General features: G+C 46.1%; 1 protein-coding gene across 1 annotated transcript; it reads right to left on the bottom strand.

Moving 5' to 3' along the window:
* Positions 1-31: 31 nt before the first annotated feature.
* LOC118517076 lies at positions 32-1,398 on the bottom strand. Its single transcript, XM_036062927.1, has 3 exons — positions 607-1,398; positions 371-517; positions 32-256 (listed from the first exon to the last, which is right to left on the bottom strand). The coding sequence occupies exons 1-3, from the start codon at positions 1,396-1,398 to the stop codon at positions 53-55; spliced, it is 1,143 nt and encodes a 380-aa protein (XP_035918820.1). The 3' UTR covers positions 32-52.
* Positions 1,399-19,545: the final 18,147 nt, after the last annotated feature.

Here is a 19,545-nt window from a genome sequence, read left to right as displayed (position 1 = left end):
TAGAACAACAAAGTTGGAAATGGCTGCTATCATCTGGAGAAAAAGTATTAATTTACAGAATCCATGCCACCAGATCACGCGTCGTTCTGCTTACCCCGGTAAGCAGCTCGAAATCCATTGTAAACAATCCAGCTATGTTGATTTTCAGGATCGAATGGTTCAGCGACAGCAGGAACGTCTTAATCGTCTCGTGAAAATATTTATCCTGCCCGGGAATCAACGAGAGCCGATGCACGGACGATTTGATCCTTTCGCTCTGTAGCAATGGAATGGCAAGAAGGCACATTTATTTCCTCGAGCATGTTGTTTGCCATCGAAGCAGTTCAAAGAAACTAACACACACACACACACGCGCACACAGCCTGCATACCTGTTCAGATATTGCGTAGCAGTTCGCAATCAACTGTGCCGTATCGAACCCGTACACGAGAATCATTGCAGTTCCCATGGCCTCCAGCTCGAACGGGCTATCATTCCCGAGCGAGAGTGTGTAAAAGTGTGTAAATTGATAGAAGAACTTAAAGGATGTAGAAAGTAAAGAGAAGAACCATTAACTGTTAGCTGCTGCATCAAGACGGCGGGCATGTTTCCTCCGGAGATATGCACCTTCGATATGAGCTCTTGGAACAGAATTAACAAATACAGTGCCACCGTCAGGGAGTACTGGCGCAGGATCGTCTGCACGGTGCCGGCACACTGTTGATACTCGACGAGATGGAGCTGGAGGCGACGGGCTGCCGGAAGCACTTCGACCACAGGTGGCGGTAGCTGGGTCGCATCTCCGGGCCGTATGCAGATGGTCCACAGGTTGGCGAGTTTGTCGTTGATTTCCCCGAGCGTCAATCGCTGTACAAACAGCAGGGCGTAAAAGTTGTTCACGTGTGCCATGTTGGGAATGAGGCTGACCATAAAGAGTACTGCATGGACAATGTTGATTTCCGCCCATTCGACCAGCGTGAGGTAGATGGACGTGTGCAGCGTGTAGACGGCACACGGAAGCAGTACGAGTTGGGCAAGAAGTTCCGCTTGCTGGGTGCGCCCGACCCGGCCGGCACGGGCGAAGGTACGTGCGTTGGCCAGCAGGTCGGTAAGAAGCCGACGATAGGTTTCGAGAAATCGCAATTGTTGCACGGCGATCAGCACACAGTTGCCGTTCAGGACCAAGTTTTCCACCGCATGTATGATGTCCTGCATGCCCACCTTGGGGATCTTCATGCGCTCGGGCAGCCGACCGAGCTTGTACTGTGCGGCGGCGAACAGGAGCAGCAGCACGATTGCAACGGGCACGCACGGTGTGCAGGACTCGAAGCGTCTTCGGCGGAAGTTGTAACGGAACGGTACGAGACCGGTGGCGTAGCTGAGCAGCAGGTTGAAGTAGATGGAAAACAGCAGCACCATGTTCGGACCGTTTAATGTTTTGCTGCTGCAGCGAGAATAACTCACTCCGGACTGTTGGAGGGGCTCGGTGGTTTCGATTCGCCCCGAAGTGATGACAGTGTGACCGGAGCTGGCTTGTACGGTAACTCAATTAATGATACTGCTTTACTGATAAAAGCTTTGATGAACCATTTTATCATTCACTTTCCGATTGAATAAAACATAATGCCTGGGCATGATTGAGGGTGGACTTACTATCGGTTTATACAATATCACCTGCAGAAAATTATTAATGATGTACGGTGTGCCACATTAATCATTGCACGCTGGCTAGGGTCCGGGCTGTAGATAAACGATCCGGCATACGCTGGGTGGTGACCGAGCAGCGGAATGATTAATACATATGTTAGGCGAAAAGAACGAATGTAGTTGTGTTAATGAGCAATCATGCAGGTCAATTTAGGGTCAAGTGGGTGTATGTTTGTGTGTGTTTTTTTATTTGATAGCTTGTTTCGCAATTTATTTATTTAATTGTATCAATAAAGCTGAAAGATGACAACATTAATGAACATAATTTAATATTGCGAAAGAATGGTACATTCGAAAAAATGAAGTTGTGTGTGCCTGAAAGTATGCAATTTGAAGTGCAAAGCACTGCCATCATTAAAAATAATTCAAAAGCTGTCAAAATGAAGACAAATGAACAATATTAATTAGTTCTACAACTCCCTTATAGTCAGAATCGTATTTTAAGTCAGTTTTGAAGCATCTTGCTGACATACGAGGCGTCTGCATTGATGGCTCGATTTCAAACAACACCCCCGGACCGTGTACTGCATCGATCAAACTTTAATGAGAAATGTGTTTGTGAAAAGGATTGCTTGTCACTGTGTGTGCGTCTCCCACACTCTGGATGGCGTCTATTAAAGTCTTACCACGGTGCAGGAAGAACTTTCCGAACCCTGCCCGCTACCGTGCAGCTGCACGCACAATCTATCATCGTCTAATTTTCTGCACAACTGATTGGCCTGCCCTGACTTGCAGGATCGTTCGAACTGATAAAATGACGCTCCTTTGGCGTCGGTCTGCAGCAGTTGCATCGTACGGTTTCTAATAAATTTTCGTTATCCTTAGCTCCTTTGTCATTGGCCGGTTGTAGGGCTGCAGCGCTGCTCTTGTGGACTGATGCGCTTACGAGTGGACGGGTTACGAGGTGCGCCGGTGGTGAAGGTTTTTATCGGGCTGTTGAAGGCGCGTAAGTAGCCTCGTCGACGTTGATGCTTTCGCTAGCAGGGTGAAGATGATGAAGATTCATTTGCCGTTTGACCGCAGCAGCAGTAGCTCCGGCACCAAAAAGAGGTCGCACGTCCAAATCGATCCATTGTCGGCGGATTCTTGAGCCATTGGCTTAGGATGTGTGCACCGTACGATGGGTTAAACTTCAAGTGTAATATGAACGTGATGACCGTATCGTTTGGCAGCTCGAAACAGCTTTCATCAATGGTTGTTCAGTGAAATTTTTTGTTGTTCGATCCTCTGCAATGTTCTCGACCACTTGAAGGATAGGGTGAGATATTTATTGCCTCACCCGTTGTGTGAGTTTTCCGCAATGCTTGAAAGCTCTAATGGGATTGCTCATATATTGAAAGAGAAACAGAGATCAAAAGCAAACATTGCACAGGTAGAATATTGTCATCAGTTTGCAAATAAATCTATTCACTTAACATTGCAGTGTTCTGCAGCTAAAGTTCATTTGGACTGGTGTTTATCTTGCCTGATTCAATCACAGGTGTGCCTTGAAGAAGCGAACCCGAAGGGATTTTAATTAATTTTTATTGTTTGTGCTGGATCGGAGCGTAAAGTCAGCAGGCAGAAGGTTCCGTACGGATCCATCTTACCATGGTTGAACACAATTATGCAAAGCGATGGGTTCCAACGCTAGTTTGCGATTTAAATACCCGGCCCGGTGTGAGCTTCGAAGGATAAGTAACGATCGGCTTTTTTGTTGTCCTCGTTCATTCGCTAACAAACTGCCCTACTGACAATCTCTTTTATCGCACATCAGCAGTCATTAGGATTCACAGTCGGATGGGCAAGAAATACGAGCCGGAAGTCGGCCGACTCCGAACGCCAGACGTTGTAAGGATCGCGAATATTGGTCGTAAGTCGTGCAGTTACAATTTACTACAGCCGGTGACGAGAACGGTTACAGAACACAGACCGAGAACGAATCCGTTTTGCTGGCCGCTGTCATTTTGTGGAGCATAAAAATGGCTGACCAGCGAACGCGCTGACGGGTTTACGTCGGGCAAATGCTGGCGGCCGACGGCGTACGTGACCTGACTTGATACAATTGGTGGGCTCGTTCGCTATGCCTTCACCGTCGTAAAGCATATAGCCCAATAGTTTGGGCTTATCGTTGAACCGTGAAATAATAAGCCATCGTTCGGCGGCGGTTGGTAAAGCAATCGTAATGATTACGAGGAAAGTTAATTAAATCTAACGTTTTGGCGTACGTGGACAAGATTAGAGCGAAAGTGGGAGACGGCTTTGGCCGACTGGCGTACTGGGAGGGATAAATCTTGGCAAATGGCGGAGGCATCGTAGAGAGAATTGACACCGATTAGGAAGGAAAATAGATTGGTAGGAGGGTTCTGTGTCGTTCTAGGGAGAACATAGAAAATCGAGATTACTGTATTTGAAATATTGTTGAAACGGAGCTAGAATGGATGGTTTCGGTAATTGAAAATCAATCCATTGTTAAGGGCATTAATTGTCTTTAATGACTTGAAGCTGTAACCTAGCGCGTAACGCTGGGATGTTAACACGCCTAAATGTATGCAATGTTTGGTTATTGTAGCAATGTATTGAATAAACTTCTTTAAGTTCGTTATGAGTGCATTTTAAAGTAAAGGAAAAAGATATTTGATGTTGGAATATCTCAATTATTCAATTTCTTTCTCTCAAAAAAAAAAAAAAAAAGAAACACAAATGGCCCTTGAAATCTAAAAATACAGAAGGAAACCATTCGTTCAAATAGAAAGAATTTCCCTTTATCGTTACTTTCCCCATCTCTTAGCAAGACGTTTTTTTCCCACGAGAGAAACCAATTTTATAATTTTCCCATTGCCCATTCCCCACCGACGCCGTTCAGAGAACAGTAAAGTGCATTTCTATTGCATTCGGTACATTTGGCCTGCCCTGTGGCCCTATTCACAAATCAGGCAAACAACGTTAACCGGGAAGCGTCAGGTATTGTGCTTCCATTGTTCGGATTTGGTGTGTTTCTTTTTCACCTTTGTACCGTTTGCAATTGCCTTGCGGGAGCAGTGTCTGCAGTGTAAGAAACCCGTAAGAATGCAGCCTGTTCTTTGTACAGCTTGTTCTTGTGTGTGCCTCACTCTCTCTTTCTTTCTCTCTGCGGATCGGCTCGATAGCGAAATAATGCATGTGCAGTTCAGATGGGAGTTTGTTGGGTTTCCGGCAATTGTTATTTATGGTGCACCAGAAGGCATTTATAAGTTTCCGAACGGAGGCAGCTCGGCTACCTGAGTGTGCTTGGGAAATGCAATCGGGTGTGGTAGTAGGCTTCACCACAGTTTGTCACCGAAAACCCGGATCGGCCGTCCGGAATCGGAGTAATGGGAGCCTGTGTGTTTAACCTGCCTGTTGTACCGTGTTTTGGGGTGATGTTTGCTGCTTGTTATTTCATTTCTGTGCTTGTTTATTGAAAAGTTTGCGCTTGATTTGACCATTAGCTGAGCGTTGGTCATTTGATGTGTGCTGCTTATGGCATCGCCCGGAGCGATTGTACTGGAGTACATCTTGAGGTTGTTTTTCGGAAAACAAGTTTAAGCTTTGTTGTACAAGCTCGAGGAAGGAAAGGATCGATGAGAAATAAAGGGTAGAGTGCTGTTTCCGTAATTCGTTCATCATAAAAACTACTCACACACAGCACTCGACTGAAGGGAAATTGAGTTTGCAAACAAGTGGAACGACGAAATGCAGCATTCCGGTGCATTTTTCAAGCATCGGAACAACAATCGGACAGGAAGTATTTCTTCGCTTCACCTTCATTTGCACAGTTCGCGCTTCGAGTTCGATACGTAATACGGTACATTAAGTCCAAGGAACCCAGCGAAACAACGCTTTCGTGGATGTGCTTCTACAAATAGAGCGTGTTTTGTTTCGTGAGCAGCGAAAGCAGAAAAGGAAGTGGTGGAAGAAAAGTTTGAGCAGCAGTAGTTACGTCGCTTTCGTCAATGTAAAATGGTTGCTCTCGACGCGTCGATAACACGCTCTCTCGTTCTCGGGATTGTTAGTGGACCTCTTTTCTGGAGCTTTCGTTTCGTCCTGCTTTGTGTTGTGCGAGGCTGTTCCTGTCCGGGTCCGTCACCAAAAAGCAGCTTTGTCATAGAATGCAATTGGAAGTGCATTCTTTGACAGAGTTTCCGTTTTTTGCCAGCTAGTATGAGATCGGAAGAGAAGTACTGTTCAGTGGAAGAGTGTCACGCGAACGTTGTTTTCGGCATGTTAGTATTGTGTGAGCTGTCACCATTAGTATTTCGTTAATGATGTTTGGAACAATACTTGCGGGACTCTTGAGTGTAGCCTTTTCAAAACTGTGAGTAATTGTACGAGAAGAATATGCTGTTTGAATCATTTGAAATGCTTAGTGAACAGGAACGCCTAAAGGTATGCAATTTCATGCAGTTATTAGAACAACAGCACAAACCTTCTTTTTTCTCATTTACCTCAAACATATCACGTTAACAATCTTTGCTTGTTTGCTGAAAAATTAACGAAAACCTCTTAACCGGCTGTATTTTCATGGACCACAGCTTTCCCGCACGTCCCCGGGCACACCGGCCCGATTTCTTCGCTGAAATGAATTCCACTAATTAGAATCAATTTCTGCTCGCTTCTCACGACCGGTCCTGGTCAGTTTAGCGCTGCTGTAAGCTTTTCTTTCTACGAACGTTTCGAGCGAACCTTCCATTCGCCCTTCGCTCAGGGTTTGGCTAGATGAAGAAATTAGTGCTTTGTTGCTGATGCCCGTTGACCCAACGACGGCGATGCCGCGCGCCCTCTTGTTGGGATGAGAAGAGATTAAAGTAAGTGAGTGAGAGAGTTCAGCCAAACGGTGGAACGCACGAACCGCCGGGCGCAACAAGCGGAACGGGGTGAAAAGGATAAACTTTCTTAATTATAATCTAATTCCTTTATTAGGTGATGCCTTGCGTCTTGAGCTTGTTATTTGCGTCGTCGTGTATGCGTCTGCCCGCTGACAGGAAACATGCTCGAGATGAAACATTATGCTACAGGCAGCGTACGGCGGCACCAGTATGCTGTTGTGACACATCCCTGAAGCTTCCTGTACGAGCGGGTTGGGATGTGTCAAGGACTCTAGGTGGTGGTTAGAAGCGGCGAGCCTAACTTTCTGGCGAAGCCATTCTCGCCGTTATTGTGCTAGGTTTTAATGTGGCGCTTGGACGTGCTTATGCTTTAATGCCTTCGTCCAGAAAGGAGGCTTTTTTGTATGTCCATTTCACCGTCCTAGGACTCATCCTCACGAAAGGTTTAGTCTCTTGGTTGCCTCTCGCTTTTTCTCGTTTACTCGCGATGTCCTTAATTTAGTACAAATGTGCCGCTCGTTGACGCTTGCAAAGTCGCGCAAAGCAGGAAATGGTTATTTTTTCATATAATCACCTCGAACGGACCATTCATCATTGTTTCGTCACTGGTGGTGCAAAGTTTCTTTCTTTTCCACGCACCTCCAACAGGCAGCAGGAACGGGGCGCGCAACAGAAAAGGGAACCGTCGTAACGTCGACACCAACGACTGACACAAGCCACAGACACATTCGGCACATGGCGCGGCCAGCGCTATAATAAAGTTATCTTCACCCCGTAGCGTAGCGTAGCCAGCAGCAGCAGCAGCAGCAGCAGCGGGCTCGAGTTATGGGCGAGTAGTGAAAGAAAAACATCGGCAACAAGGCACGTCGATGGTGGCCACCGGCACGCTTTCGGGTGTGAATGCGGATGCTAATAAATTATTCATTCAACGTACTCATCACCGGTTGTCATACGTTTCGGCGAACGGGTCCAGCGAGCCCGCCAGCGCTCACACATTTTTCGAACGAAAATGCGCTAAGCTTTCGAAAATCTATTATTTCACTTTCACCATCGTCCCTTGGAATGGTGTGTGGAATCGGCGATGATAGAAAAGTTGTCGCCTGCGGGCGTATTGGGGAGAGGGGGCAGCGTACCGAAAGGATAACACGAGAGCCATGCTTTAAGAGCAGGGGCTTAAAGTAGTGAGTTTGTGGGTTTTATTATTTTCGGTTGTAATAAATAAATCTTGTGTAAGCCAATACCAATTTGGATGAGAAATTGTGTGAAAAGAATGAAACAATGTTTTTTAACCATTAAATACGTTCACATTAAAGCTAAAAACTGAATAGTGCATTCAAATATGAAAAAATAAAGATTTACGCCTGAAAGTATGCAATCAGCAGACCCAGCTTCCTGCAGATATACGTCTACAGCTAAGCAGATTTCATAGGAATCGCATTTTGTTTTCCACTTCTCAGTAGTTTTGTAGCACTTTTCATTCAAACCCGTGAACAAGGGCTTCAAACGGAATCTGTCAAACTAAAATCATTTCATCAACTTATCATAAACAAACGACCATAAACTAAATTGAAGCAAAAGACAAAAAAAAAACAGCAAGGTCACCAGATCCGCATCGTGCTAGGGCATCCCGCGGGGTAGGGGAACGATCCTCACCATTCGACAAATATCCGAAAGTGCAAAGTAATTACCGTCACAGCGAGGTTTTAGCACCGTGCTGAATCGCTGAAAGCTTTCGCCCCCTGCTGAAAACTTAATCGAGTTGCGAGAGTTTTTGGCTGCCGGATAAGAATTTAAGCTCCTATTATTTGTAATAAGAAACACCTTGAGGCGGTTTTTCGGGGAGTTTTCACCAGCAACGATGTTGCTGCATCCGGAGCCGAACGTTTCCCAGCCTCTCACCTTGCTTGGTGCCCCCCCTCCTGCGTTTCTGGTGCGCCAACAATGACTCGCAGCAGAACCGTCACACCCGAGTATTTGCAAATGACTGAGCGTCTCAGGCTCAGTGGAATCGTCGTTCCCGGGCCTCTTTTAAGGCAACGTCGCATTCTCAACTACAGGCCGCGAAAGATCGCACAGAAAATGGGGTAAAGATTCTGGGTGCTACGGAGATTCATTAAAAGTTTCCCGTTGCCGTAAGATGGAAAAAGGGAAAAAGAGATCGCATCAAACAAAAACCAACGAAGAAACGAAAAAAAAACGGCCGCTGGCAGGAAACGTTCCGCTGCACTTTAACGAGTTCCGCATGATGGAGCACAGGCTGCGTCGGAACGCGTCGGATTGAAAATGTGCCGGGTTTGCGAAACAAAATATGCCATTCCGCCGCTGTGTACTGGCGGTGATGAGCGGCCGGTTTTAACGCCGGATCCGTTCTGCAGATGGTGAAACTCTGTCGCCAAGATGAAGTGTAAAGATTTGTGCTAAATAGGGTAAAACTCGTCGCAAAAGCAAAAATCGTCGAACATTCCGAAAGGATTAGAACGGCTTGAACGGTTGCGTTCGTTGTTTAGCTTAGGGTGCGATAGGGGAACAGAAAAGAAACGCGGCAAAAATACCGTTTCTCTAAATCCTGATCTGAAGCGGTATGTGTGTGTGTGTGTGTGTGAGAGAATTCGTACTTTGAGCCAGCGGCAATTTGGAGCTTTATCCGTCACTTACCACCATTGTGCAAAGGTGGTTTCGCAAAGAAGCGTTTGCCGGGTAAGTGAGAACATTTGCCTCCCTCGGTAAACTGCCATTGTCGAACGGACGGGCGCGTTCGAATGTCGTTTAGCGAATTGTTTACCATTTCTTGAATTCTCATTTCCCGCTCGCGCACGCCCCGCCGAAACTAACCCTTGCGTTCGTTGGGTCGTCCCACGCTAAATAATCGCATTTCAGTCGACAGAAAAGCAGCTTCCGAAGTGGGGCCAGCACCGAATTTCGCGTGGCGTGAAATGTGTAACACCTTTATCACGAAATGAAATCATCGTTCGCTATTACAGTTACCTTTTTTTATTACACCTCACTCCCTTTGCCGCTCACCGCACCATCATCACCCTACCCTGCGACGCTATTTTTCCGATCTTTTCCCCTCTACTAAGCCGAGCTGATAGCGTTTTGTGTAAGCGAAGAGTTTTTACGATTGTACAATGGTATGGTGCGCACGACACTAGTGATGGGTTGTTTGGAATGCACCTACGGTTCCATTCCGGATCAAGCCGGTTCGACTCCAGTTCCGATTCCAAGGAGAGATCGGCAAGAATTTGCGAGTATAATCTCCCCTTTGGTATTATTAAGGATAACAAGAATGCTTTTCTACGTATATTACTTTCATCGCGCTGACGGAATGCGATTCCAGATGGTTCGTCCGATTCTCAAGGTTCCGGACGGCTCCAGATGATTCCGACGGTTTTGGACGTTGTCAGACGGTTCCGACGGTTCCTGACGGTTCTGCAGATTCCAGTAGGTTCCGACGTTTCAAGACTATTCCAACGGTTCCGGATGATTCCGACGGTTCCAGACGATTCCGACGGTTCTGAACGGTTCCGGACGACTACAACAGTTTCAACGGTTCCGGACGTTTTTTTGCACCTACCTTTTGGAACTGGTTTCGAATTTTTATTGAATCGTCCGAAACCAATTCCACTGCCAAAAATGCCCATCGCTACACCTCACTAACGAATGCCGTGGGGTTCGAGTGAGCGAGAGAGAGCGGGTGACAAAGACATTTTCACGCGATTATTGTAAGGTGCCACATGGTTAAATTTTCTCGCACTTGAGGCAAGCAAACGTGTACGTCGCTAAAACTCAATAACATAAACAAGCAAACGGGGAAATGTTCATAAAAGGATATTTGATTTTTTTCTCTTCTTTTTATTCATTTCTCGCTGCTTAGGTTGTGTTTTAGCTTGATAGGAATTTGGTATCGCACTTTGAACATATGGTAGGTGGCCTTATGTATGACTCACTTAGCTCAGAGGGGGAAGGAGCTCGGTCGGTTGGAAACGGCCAAGTAAATTTACTTTATAGTGTCATTGGAAAATTTGTTGTTCCGATGGAGACGCCTGGTACGCCGTTTCAAAGGCAGGCAGTTGATGTAGATTATTAAAAAGGGCCAAAGCTCGTCTGTTCTGTTTACCTTCGGCCCGATGAATGAAACTAGCAGAAACCAATATTGGAAATGAAGAAGTTTGTTTGGGCACATATAGAATTCCTTTCATCGAACCTTTTTTTTCCCCTGTGATGATGATGATGATGGTTTGGCTTTGGTGCGGAATGGAAGAACCTATAAATAACATTACGTTAGGTTGACTTGCTGCCCAATAAACAACAAACATCTTGCTTGTGGAGGCTAGCAACCGAGACTGCAAACCAGAGAGACAGAGCACACAATGAGAGGGATAAAAAAGTCCTAATATTGTCCTCATCAACAGTATGCAGCAGAACAACAACAGGAATGCAAAACATCCGCCCGGCAGACCGGTAGACCGGTTAGACAATAATCCAACGATCAAATGCAATCTGGCACGGCTCATCGGGCTGGAAAACAGGATGTGGGAAACAAGGGAGGAGGGGAGGGGGGTGGGTGAGAGCAGGCTGACTGGAAGTCGCAGGATGTTTGTTTTTGTTTAGCAAACCATCTCCAAACCCTGTTGAACAATAAATCAACGTCAGGGTGTCTTACGGATCAGCAGTTTACCGTAACGATCACTTCCGATGATCTCTATCTTCGAGGTCCTGCCGGAAGGGCAGATATGGGTGAGGCAATCTTCACTCTCCCCCTCCCTCCCACTGCTTCAGGTGAGATAGGAGAATATGTTTCCATTTAATCCGGATTGCTGTTCAGCCTCCCGTATTTGGAGGGACCGTTCTGCCCATAAGGATCCTACTGGATGCGACTTCGAGCGGAGGGTGGGACAAATGCTTGCTCGCACACAATCAACACACAATCGGCCTCCCATGGGGTTCGGTTTCTGGGTGTCTCTTTTTGCCGCCCTGATCGGAACCGCCCGATACGATGCGCTTCATTTGAAATGCAAAAATGTTCATAAAATTCGATTGGATTTACTTGTTTCCCGTGGCCGGGCGGTAGCGTTTACATCCGCTCCCTATCACGCAGTCGGCCCCGGCAGGCACGCTAGGCATTTCATCACGAGTTTACAATCTTACCGCATTAATCTTTCCCCTTTTTTCCGGGATCCGGGAAGAGTTAACCTTTTGCCAGGTGGTGCTGGGAACGGGGACGGTGGAAGGAGTTTTTGTCCTCATCTTGGAAGTTCTTGAAGTTGTTTGCTGGTGCCCCAAAGCTTCGGTTTGCTCAAGAGATAGGATTACAATTCGACTTTTTTACCTCCCCATTCCGGGATGTGGGTGCGTGTGCGTGCGTGGTCCTTATGGGCGGTATGTGTTTACCTTTGCCAGTTCTTCAACAGAAAATTGTACCGCAGGGATATTTTGGTGCATAAGAAGGCAGCCCGGATTACGTTATCGGCCGGATACTAGTTTCGAAGCTAGCTGGTTGAGTGGCTTTTTTGCTTGGATTTGTTTGGAAATAATTCAGTTCCAGCGCAGACCAACCATGGTGACTTTTCCTTGCTTGCTTTTGTGATGGTTGGGCGTGGGCAGAAATTATCCGGTTTTTGTTTGTTTTCCATTTATCCGAGACCGGGTTTCGGTAGATTGCATTTCATGCTTACGGGGGTCGCCCGTTGTTCTCCCAATTCCAATATCACTCCATCCAGCCATCCATCGTACACGTGTTAGAGTGGTTCGTGCGAAAGGAAGGGAGAGAACGCAACACACGAGTAGGCAACTTTTTTCCTGAATACCTGATTCTCCCTGAATGGGACAGTTTAAAACGATCACAAGGCTTACCACCTTTTGTTTGCCAGGTGATTCGCAATTGTGCGCTTGCCGGTCGAACATTCTGCGTACGGGTACGTTTTCCTTTCCTGGAACAAGGATTAATGGCATGTGCATGATGCTCGACCTACTGGTGGCATTAGTCACAAAACTTTTGCTTTATGCAATTACGCTCCGAACCGGGTCGAAGTGGAAGGTGTTTGCCAGCTGCCACACCACCAGCACGAAGTAATGATTCGAATGGCGAAAAAAGGCCTCCCGAGCGGGATATCGTGCTTGAAGCATGGGACATCCTCGAGGCACCATCCTCGAAAGCATGTCTAGCATTCCGTTGGGAAAATCTACGATCGCTCTCGGTGGAGTCGTTTAAGGTAGTGTAAGGCGGCCGGCCTTTTTTCCTTGCGTTCAAAGGAATGCTTTATGCAGAAGTTGTTTTTATCGTTGTCGTTGTACATGGGCACTATTGCGCCATGGCAGAAGCGGACTGCTCGAGTTACGCCTAGACCAAACCGATAGTAAAGTTGTACTTTTTCACGGTGAAAGTTGTTGTACCGAGGCCGGTTTTGTTTTGGTGGAGGTGGAGTTTCTCACCTGCTCAGTGTACGGCGTGAAGCTTCTCCTTCACCCGGTCGGGAAGACTAGCTTTATCATCGGGCAAGCTGTAGTATAAGTAGCTTTCCCACCAACCACCAGGTAGATGGCTAGGTTCAATCGGAACAGGATGAAATCGTATTGCACCGCGTCGCTGTATCCACGCCCGTGGTGATCGTGCGTGGACCGGGACGATGGAGGTAGATGGGGTTTCATTTTTGCTGCGATGTTTCATGAGTGGATTTTAATTGAAACCGGCAAACAGGCAGTGTTTGTATCCTCGGGGGCATTAAAGCTGTCGGAAAAATAATGAATTGACAGTGGCTGTGAACCGGTTCTGCTTTTTTAGCTCTTTTGTGTGTGTTGTGTGCCATGCGATAGACTTAATGTCGGCATTGTGTAATCGGTTTTTTGTTAGTTGCCGATGTTGCGGATGTGAAGCGATTAGGTTGTACATGCTATTTTCAATTGAGACCATGGCGAGTGTTTAAGGCACGGGTTTTTTGTGGAGTTAATTTTAATTAAGCGGATATATTTGATCGTAATTGATACAAGCTGAAATGTTTTCGATAGTGTTGATGTAGGGTTTATTAAAGTTATATGTTTGAAGTTTATGCTATATGCTTCAATTCATTTTTCTAAGCTCGTGTGAGCCAAAGAACCTCATCTTGTGTTCGGCTGTTCGGAGTCATTTCATGATCAAACAATGGCTATAAATTGCCCCAACCAAAGGAAATTAAAGAGCTCTTTAAGTTGAATAGCTTGTTTTCGATCATGTGCTGAAGGTTTAATCGATTTTACCTTACATTGCATACCTTGCAGGCGCATATGCCTCCTAGATGCTTGAGCATGGATGGAGCTAAATTGCTTGAGATACTTTATCGAGTTGTTAATTGTTGAATAACTTTCAACTGAATATATGTTTAACATTTTTGATAACATCAAAATTAGAAGCTTATATACACAACATTTAACAAAATAATTGAACTACCACACAGTCTCCACACATTCATTAACTCACTCAAGCTCACCAAAATGGAGCTTTATCAATACTGTTCAACTCCACATAATGTCATCTTCATCAAGCAGATGTAAAATTATGCAGCTCCAATGAGCAGGTGCTATGTATTGCACATTTGTATGCAAAATTATATCCCACCATCATCATTTCATGTATGTGGTGGTACCGTGAAACGAGAAAGCCCGCGATTATCAACGAAAGCAGGTGGCGTTAGTTTTAACACAACATAATGATACCGAGAAGCACTGATGAGATCGATGTTCCATTGTTCGGTTCGATCGGTTGGACTGTCGTTGTGGCGGTTGTGTCTAATTATCATAACTATTTACGATATGCATGGAGTGGATGTTGGTCGAGTGGATTAATTTCGACTCGTGCTCGATAGAATTAATGCTACCGGTTGGAAAAGAACATGGCTACGGCTGAATCGTTATAGTTTAAGTGCGGTTCCGATCATTATCGATTGGTTTCTATCGTATCAGCTGTAAAAAAACAACTTAAAATTTATCTTAAAAAGTAAACAAACTTGTCTGATGAATGTGTTTTATTGCTTCGGGAGTAAAACACACTCACGTGTGCTAGAAAATGGAAGCGCCTAGAAGTGCGCAATAAGCACTTCTGGCTTATCAGCCAGAACGGTATGCTCCAGTGGGGCAACTGGCATATGTGACATATGGGATAAAATTTTGCTGCACGTACGGCGGATAAATCAATGATCAACTTCGCCCATAATCTTCCCAAGGTTTGCGGTACCATTTCTCAGCTGGCATACTTGTGCTTTTGCCCGCAGCGAAAAAGGCAACGCAGGAACGCATACGTCGCACATCGCTATGCAAATCATTCGATCGTAATTCCGTACGTGCAAACGGGTCAGAATGTACGTGCGCTGTGGAGGGTCCTGCGGGAATTTGAAGTAGGAAATAAACTTCTCCCGCTTCGGGCACTGCTAGCTCGGAGTGCGTTAAGATTTTCGGTGCGATTGAACCGAATCTGAAAAAAAGGTCACAGTTAATAGAGAGAGAGAGAGAGAGAGAGAGAGAGGGAGAGAGAGAGAGACCGGGAGTAAGGCGACGGGCGGTAAGAAGGCCAAGGGCTAGAAATATCGTTTATGTATCAAATGACGATAAAAACATTAATTACGATCTACAGTGGCACCCGATTAAAGCGAACCCAAGAGGATCCGGATCGGGGATATCCCGTGCGGAACGGAGCTTCGGCAGGGCAGAGCATGGATTGGAGGTTAAAAGAAAATCGAAAAACGAGCAAAACCAACCCTCATCCCACGTCCATCCTGCTGCCAATTAAGTGGGCAATCATGTGGTTAAAATAAAGTCCCGGGAAAACCCCGTACCGGGTTCCACCCGAAGTATGGGCATAAAATCGGATCGCTAGCAACAATGCTGCCGCCCTTGCTCCATTAGTATTGTTATTATGGCAACCGCAGGCCACCGCTCGCCGTTGCCGTAGTGGGGCCATGATTTTCGATTATCCACAATCAGGCGAACGTGCCGAGACTGGGAAATTGCATCTCGAGGGTGCTCCGCGCAATGGTTTCCGTGCCCTGTCGGAAGGGATGAGTGGTCGCTCGTGGTGCCCGAGTGTTTGTTGTGTTCTTGAAGGTTCGTAAAAATGAGCAACTTACTACTACGAGAAGAGCTAGAGAGTTGTAACAAACACAACGAAAAAAAAACAAGTTCAAGGCTCAATGGGACCCATTGTCGGGGAGTGCCATTTTTACCACTTTAAGTGGGATATTCCATGGCAACTATAGGGCGTAACGGGTTGTGTGTGGGTTGGAGATAAGTTGAATGAAGAATTGACCAAGAAAATCTATATAATTGCTTGTTTTTTGAGCTTCTAAACTTTTGCTGCACTAAGACTAACACTTTAAGCGAAAGTGCATGACGGCGCCATCTGTTAGAAAAAGTTGCAACTAAGACTGATATTGAGTTAAAAATCACTCGCTTTACTGGACATGAGTTGTGTCTCAGTCAGTAGAATCAAATTATATTCCTCCACTTGTCATTGAACCATCCGTGGACATTGATGCTGTCAGGAATATAAATCGTTTAAGCTTGTACCATCTGGCGAGCATTTATTTGCCATCTCCCGGTCATTCGGCCGAATTCAGCACTTTGAATGCAAGCATCAACCTCGGAGCAGTAATGCTCGGGAATGCTTCAAAATTACAGTCGACACACAGTAAGACATTCGTGAGTCCTCGAGATGGTACTGTCTCTTCACTGCTAGCCGGACCAACGTCAATCCCACCACCACCTGTGTGCAGTTTCGAGAATCGTCCTGCTGGCCAGTCCGATCACCGGAACGTGACTCCATCATCTTCGGACAGCGAGTTATTCATTTTGTCTGGTAGAAGCGTCCCGGCTGAAAGACCCAGCTTAAGCTAGAGTTAGCAGGACACCAAGTCAGCCAACTGCAAGAAATTGGAGAGGCAGTTTGGAGAGAGAAAACAGGCGCCGTGGATGTTGTAGCATGTGTTCCTGGGGTGTGTCTGGTTTGTTGGGCAGCGGGAACATGATGGATGCATCACTTGCACCGACTGCTTGATTGCACCGAATTGCAACAGATTTTTGGTCAAGTGCCGAAAGCCACTCCACACACGGGCGTTCGCTGACAGGTGCAGACGCTTGTGAGACCAACGGTCCGGAATGACCAGAAGGCTTTTGTGTGTGTGTGGGTTTGTTTTTCCGGAGAATGGCTCTATTTTTCTTCTCCTCAGAATGTTCCAAGAATGTGACCGTAAAATTGGTGTACGACGCATAAGAAAAGCTTTAAGCAATTGCCACCACTGAGCAAGACTGATTTCTGGTGTCAGTTAAAAATGTGTGATGTCTGAAAATTGCTTTCCGTCTGTTTTTTGCTGCCTTGAGCCGCTTCATCCCGCCCAGGGACACTCTCACACCATCTGCTGATTGTCGGAGATCGGCAGACTGGCTTACTCTCTCCGTTTCTCTCGCTTAGCATAGCGCGAAAACATAATGAGTTGCGAAATGACATTCCACTCGGCCACGAGCCCGGAACCGTGGGGTTCGGTGTTGATATACAGCGATCGCTTTATCATGTGAGGGCGCTTTGCGAGATGGAAGCGGCGCGTCACACGGGTGCAAAAGTGGTGCGCGTTGTGATTGGATCAAATATTTCAACCCGCCCGGTGTTTCGAGTTGAAGCAACGCTAAGGCCAACGAAAATGCAAAAAAAATCATTTCCAGCACCGTATTGTTTTCGGCTGGGTGGCCGGGTTGGGCGAAGGATATGACACTTTGATACTTTCTTTCCGTCAGCACTGCCGTCGGCTTCGGTGTGTTGATCGCAACGGCTCACGTACGGCAGGGCTCTCGAAGCGCGAACCCAGATTCCCAGCGAGCTGGCTTTCAATTCATCTTCACTTGTGGAGAGATTGTTTTTTGCTGGTGCTTAAAGTTCCTCGTTACGGACAGTGTTCCGCGTTTTTGTTGTTTAGGTCTCGTGTTTTTTGCTGCTGCGTGTCGTGGATGGTGCCGGTGGCATCCCGAGGGTCTGTCCGTGATAAATGGTATGACATTTATTCTGAGCTTCATATATATTTCATCCATCTGTTGCCCCCCAATTGCCTGGGTGGTAGAGAAAAACAAAACGGAGACGACTGGAATGATTTTTGATGGAGCACAAGCACAGCGTAAGCGCTTTTTTTGCTCTCTGTGTTGATAAAAAGTGTGTTCGTTTTTTACCTTTTGTAGCAAGAAGAAGAGTGATCGAAAACAAATGTCTCAGTAAGAGCAAGCATGATCATCCTGAGCGTGTTTTAATGAATCTTCAGGTTTTTGTTTGTGCGTGAAATGTAGCTGGGTCGAGTCCTTTCGTTGCTTAAACGTAATAATGTTGAATTAAATATTATTAGCTCCCGCCTCAGTGTGCTCCAAGCAAGATAGTCCGGTCCGGTTTTTTATTTGTGTGTGTGAGTGGTGTTTGTGAAGTTCTCATTATAAATTAGTGCTGTCAAACGAATAAATTTGCCGGTCCTCGTGGTACCAGCACTAATTAGAATCAGTTGAGACTTTATAGCATAATCTGGTGCTGCTTGTTCCCCGAGCCACACTCATCAGAGCATATTCTCTCTTTCTCTCTCTCTCTCTCTCTCTCTCTCTCTCGAACGGGATAAGCTTGCGGGCGGCGGGATGATAATCTACCGCTTCGTGCCGAAAATTATTTGCTCGGACAGTTCAAGGAACAGTAAACAGCAACTGGGTCCTTGGGTAAGGGGGAAAAGGTGCCCACTTCGAACAGGCCGAGGAAATACAAAAACCGAGAGAAACAACCACCAGCAAAGCAAAGAAAGAAAGAATGCAGAAACAAATGCACCACTTCCTTAACGAAGATTGTTCGTAAGAAAGTTGGTATGATGATTGGGTTAGAAATATAAATAATAACGAAAACTTCTTCAAGATCTTCAAGATAGCGCCGTGGAGGAAAAAGGAGTAAAAAATCACGTGAAAAATGTAGCATCAAAGAGTAGAGCGAACCACGCGGGTTCAAACGGGATTCGGCCGGTCGGTCGGTCGGTCGTGGGAAAGTGGCTTAGGAGGTCAAGATTGTGAAAGTTTGTGAGCTCGGAATTTCGGAGAGCCGGGGAGCAGAACACAAGCGTGAAGAAGCACGGCAGAGTGGTAGTTGGGCGTGGGTTCTGAAACAAAGAATTGCAAGCGATGGGTGGAAGGTTGGCTGATGATGGAGTTGCTGTTTTCTCATTTGTTTCATATTATTCTAGCGTGCTGGGGAAAAAAAAAGTTTTATGAAAATTCCAAACAATAGCTCAAGAGTAAATGGGGTCTGGGAAGTCAGGTACGGGCGACGCGATCGGCCCGGATGTGAAGTGTCGAAGGCGAATAACGAACGCTAACCAAGTGTAGGTTTTAATGGATGGTGGGTAGTTTGATAATGAAACTAATATAAATAGCGATTCGCCAAGTGGTTGTGAAACCATGTTGTGACGGAAAGGCTTCACCGTTCGGTTCCGTGACAAATGAGCTGAAGTTCGTTTTTGATTAATTCTGACTTTAAGGACTTTATTTTCCCAAAACAAACACAGCTTTCCTTTAAAGAAGATGTTACCGTTTTCCTAATACACGATCCTTATCATCTTCGATACCGGCTTGCACCATTAGCGGACAAACCTCTTTAGCGGTGGTAATAAACTGCGAAACCCGGCCGGCAGACCGGGCGCTAAATGTTTCCCTAAGAGCGTACCGTTCAAAGACATAATAATTCACCATTCTTATCCAGCACGACCTTCAGCTTGGCCGGCGCGAGCCTACCACCGCACAGCAGAAGCGAAACGTGAACAGTAGGCAACGTAGCTCGAAAAACTCCCGGAGAAAAACTGTGCACATTTATTTTTTGTCCCTCGCCGAAACGCATTAACATGGCTGCGAAAAGGCTGTTCGCGCACACCGTGCTGGTAGCGACAAGATGGTAGATAATTGTTTGCAGAAAACAACTGTAATTTATTATATTTATGAACTTCCATCGTGTAAGGCGATTGTTTTTTTTTGTTTGTTTCTCGTTCCTTTTCTTTCGGGTACC

The sequence above is a fragment of the Anopheles stephensi genome, unplaced genomic scaffold (genome assembly GCF_013141755.1).
Source record: "Anopheles stephensi strain Indian unplaced genomic scaffold, UCI_ANSTEP_V1.0 ucontig46, whole genome shotgun sequence".
Classification (NCBI taxonomy): domain Eukaryota; kingdom Metazoa; phylum Arthropoda; class Insecta; order Diptera; family Culicidae; genus Anopheles; species Anopheles stephensi.
This window is presented reverse-complemented; position numbering and strand designations above follow the sequence as displayed.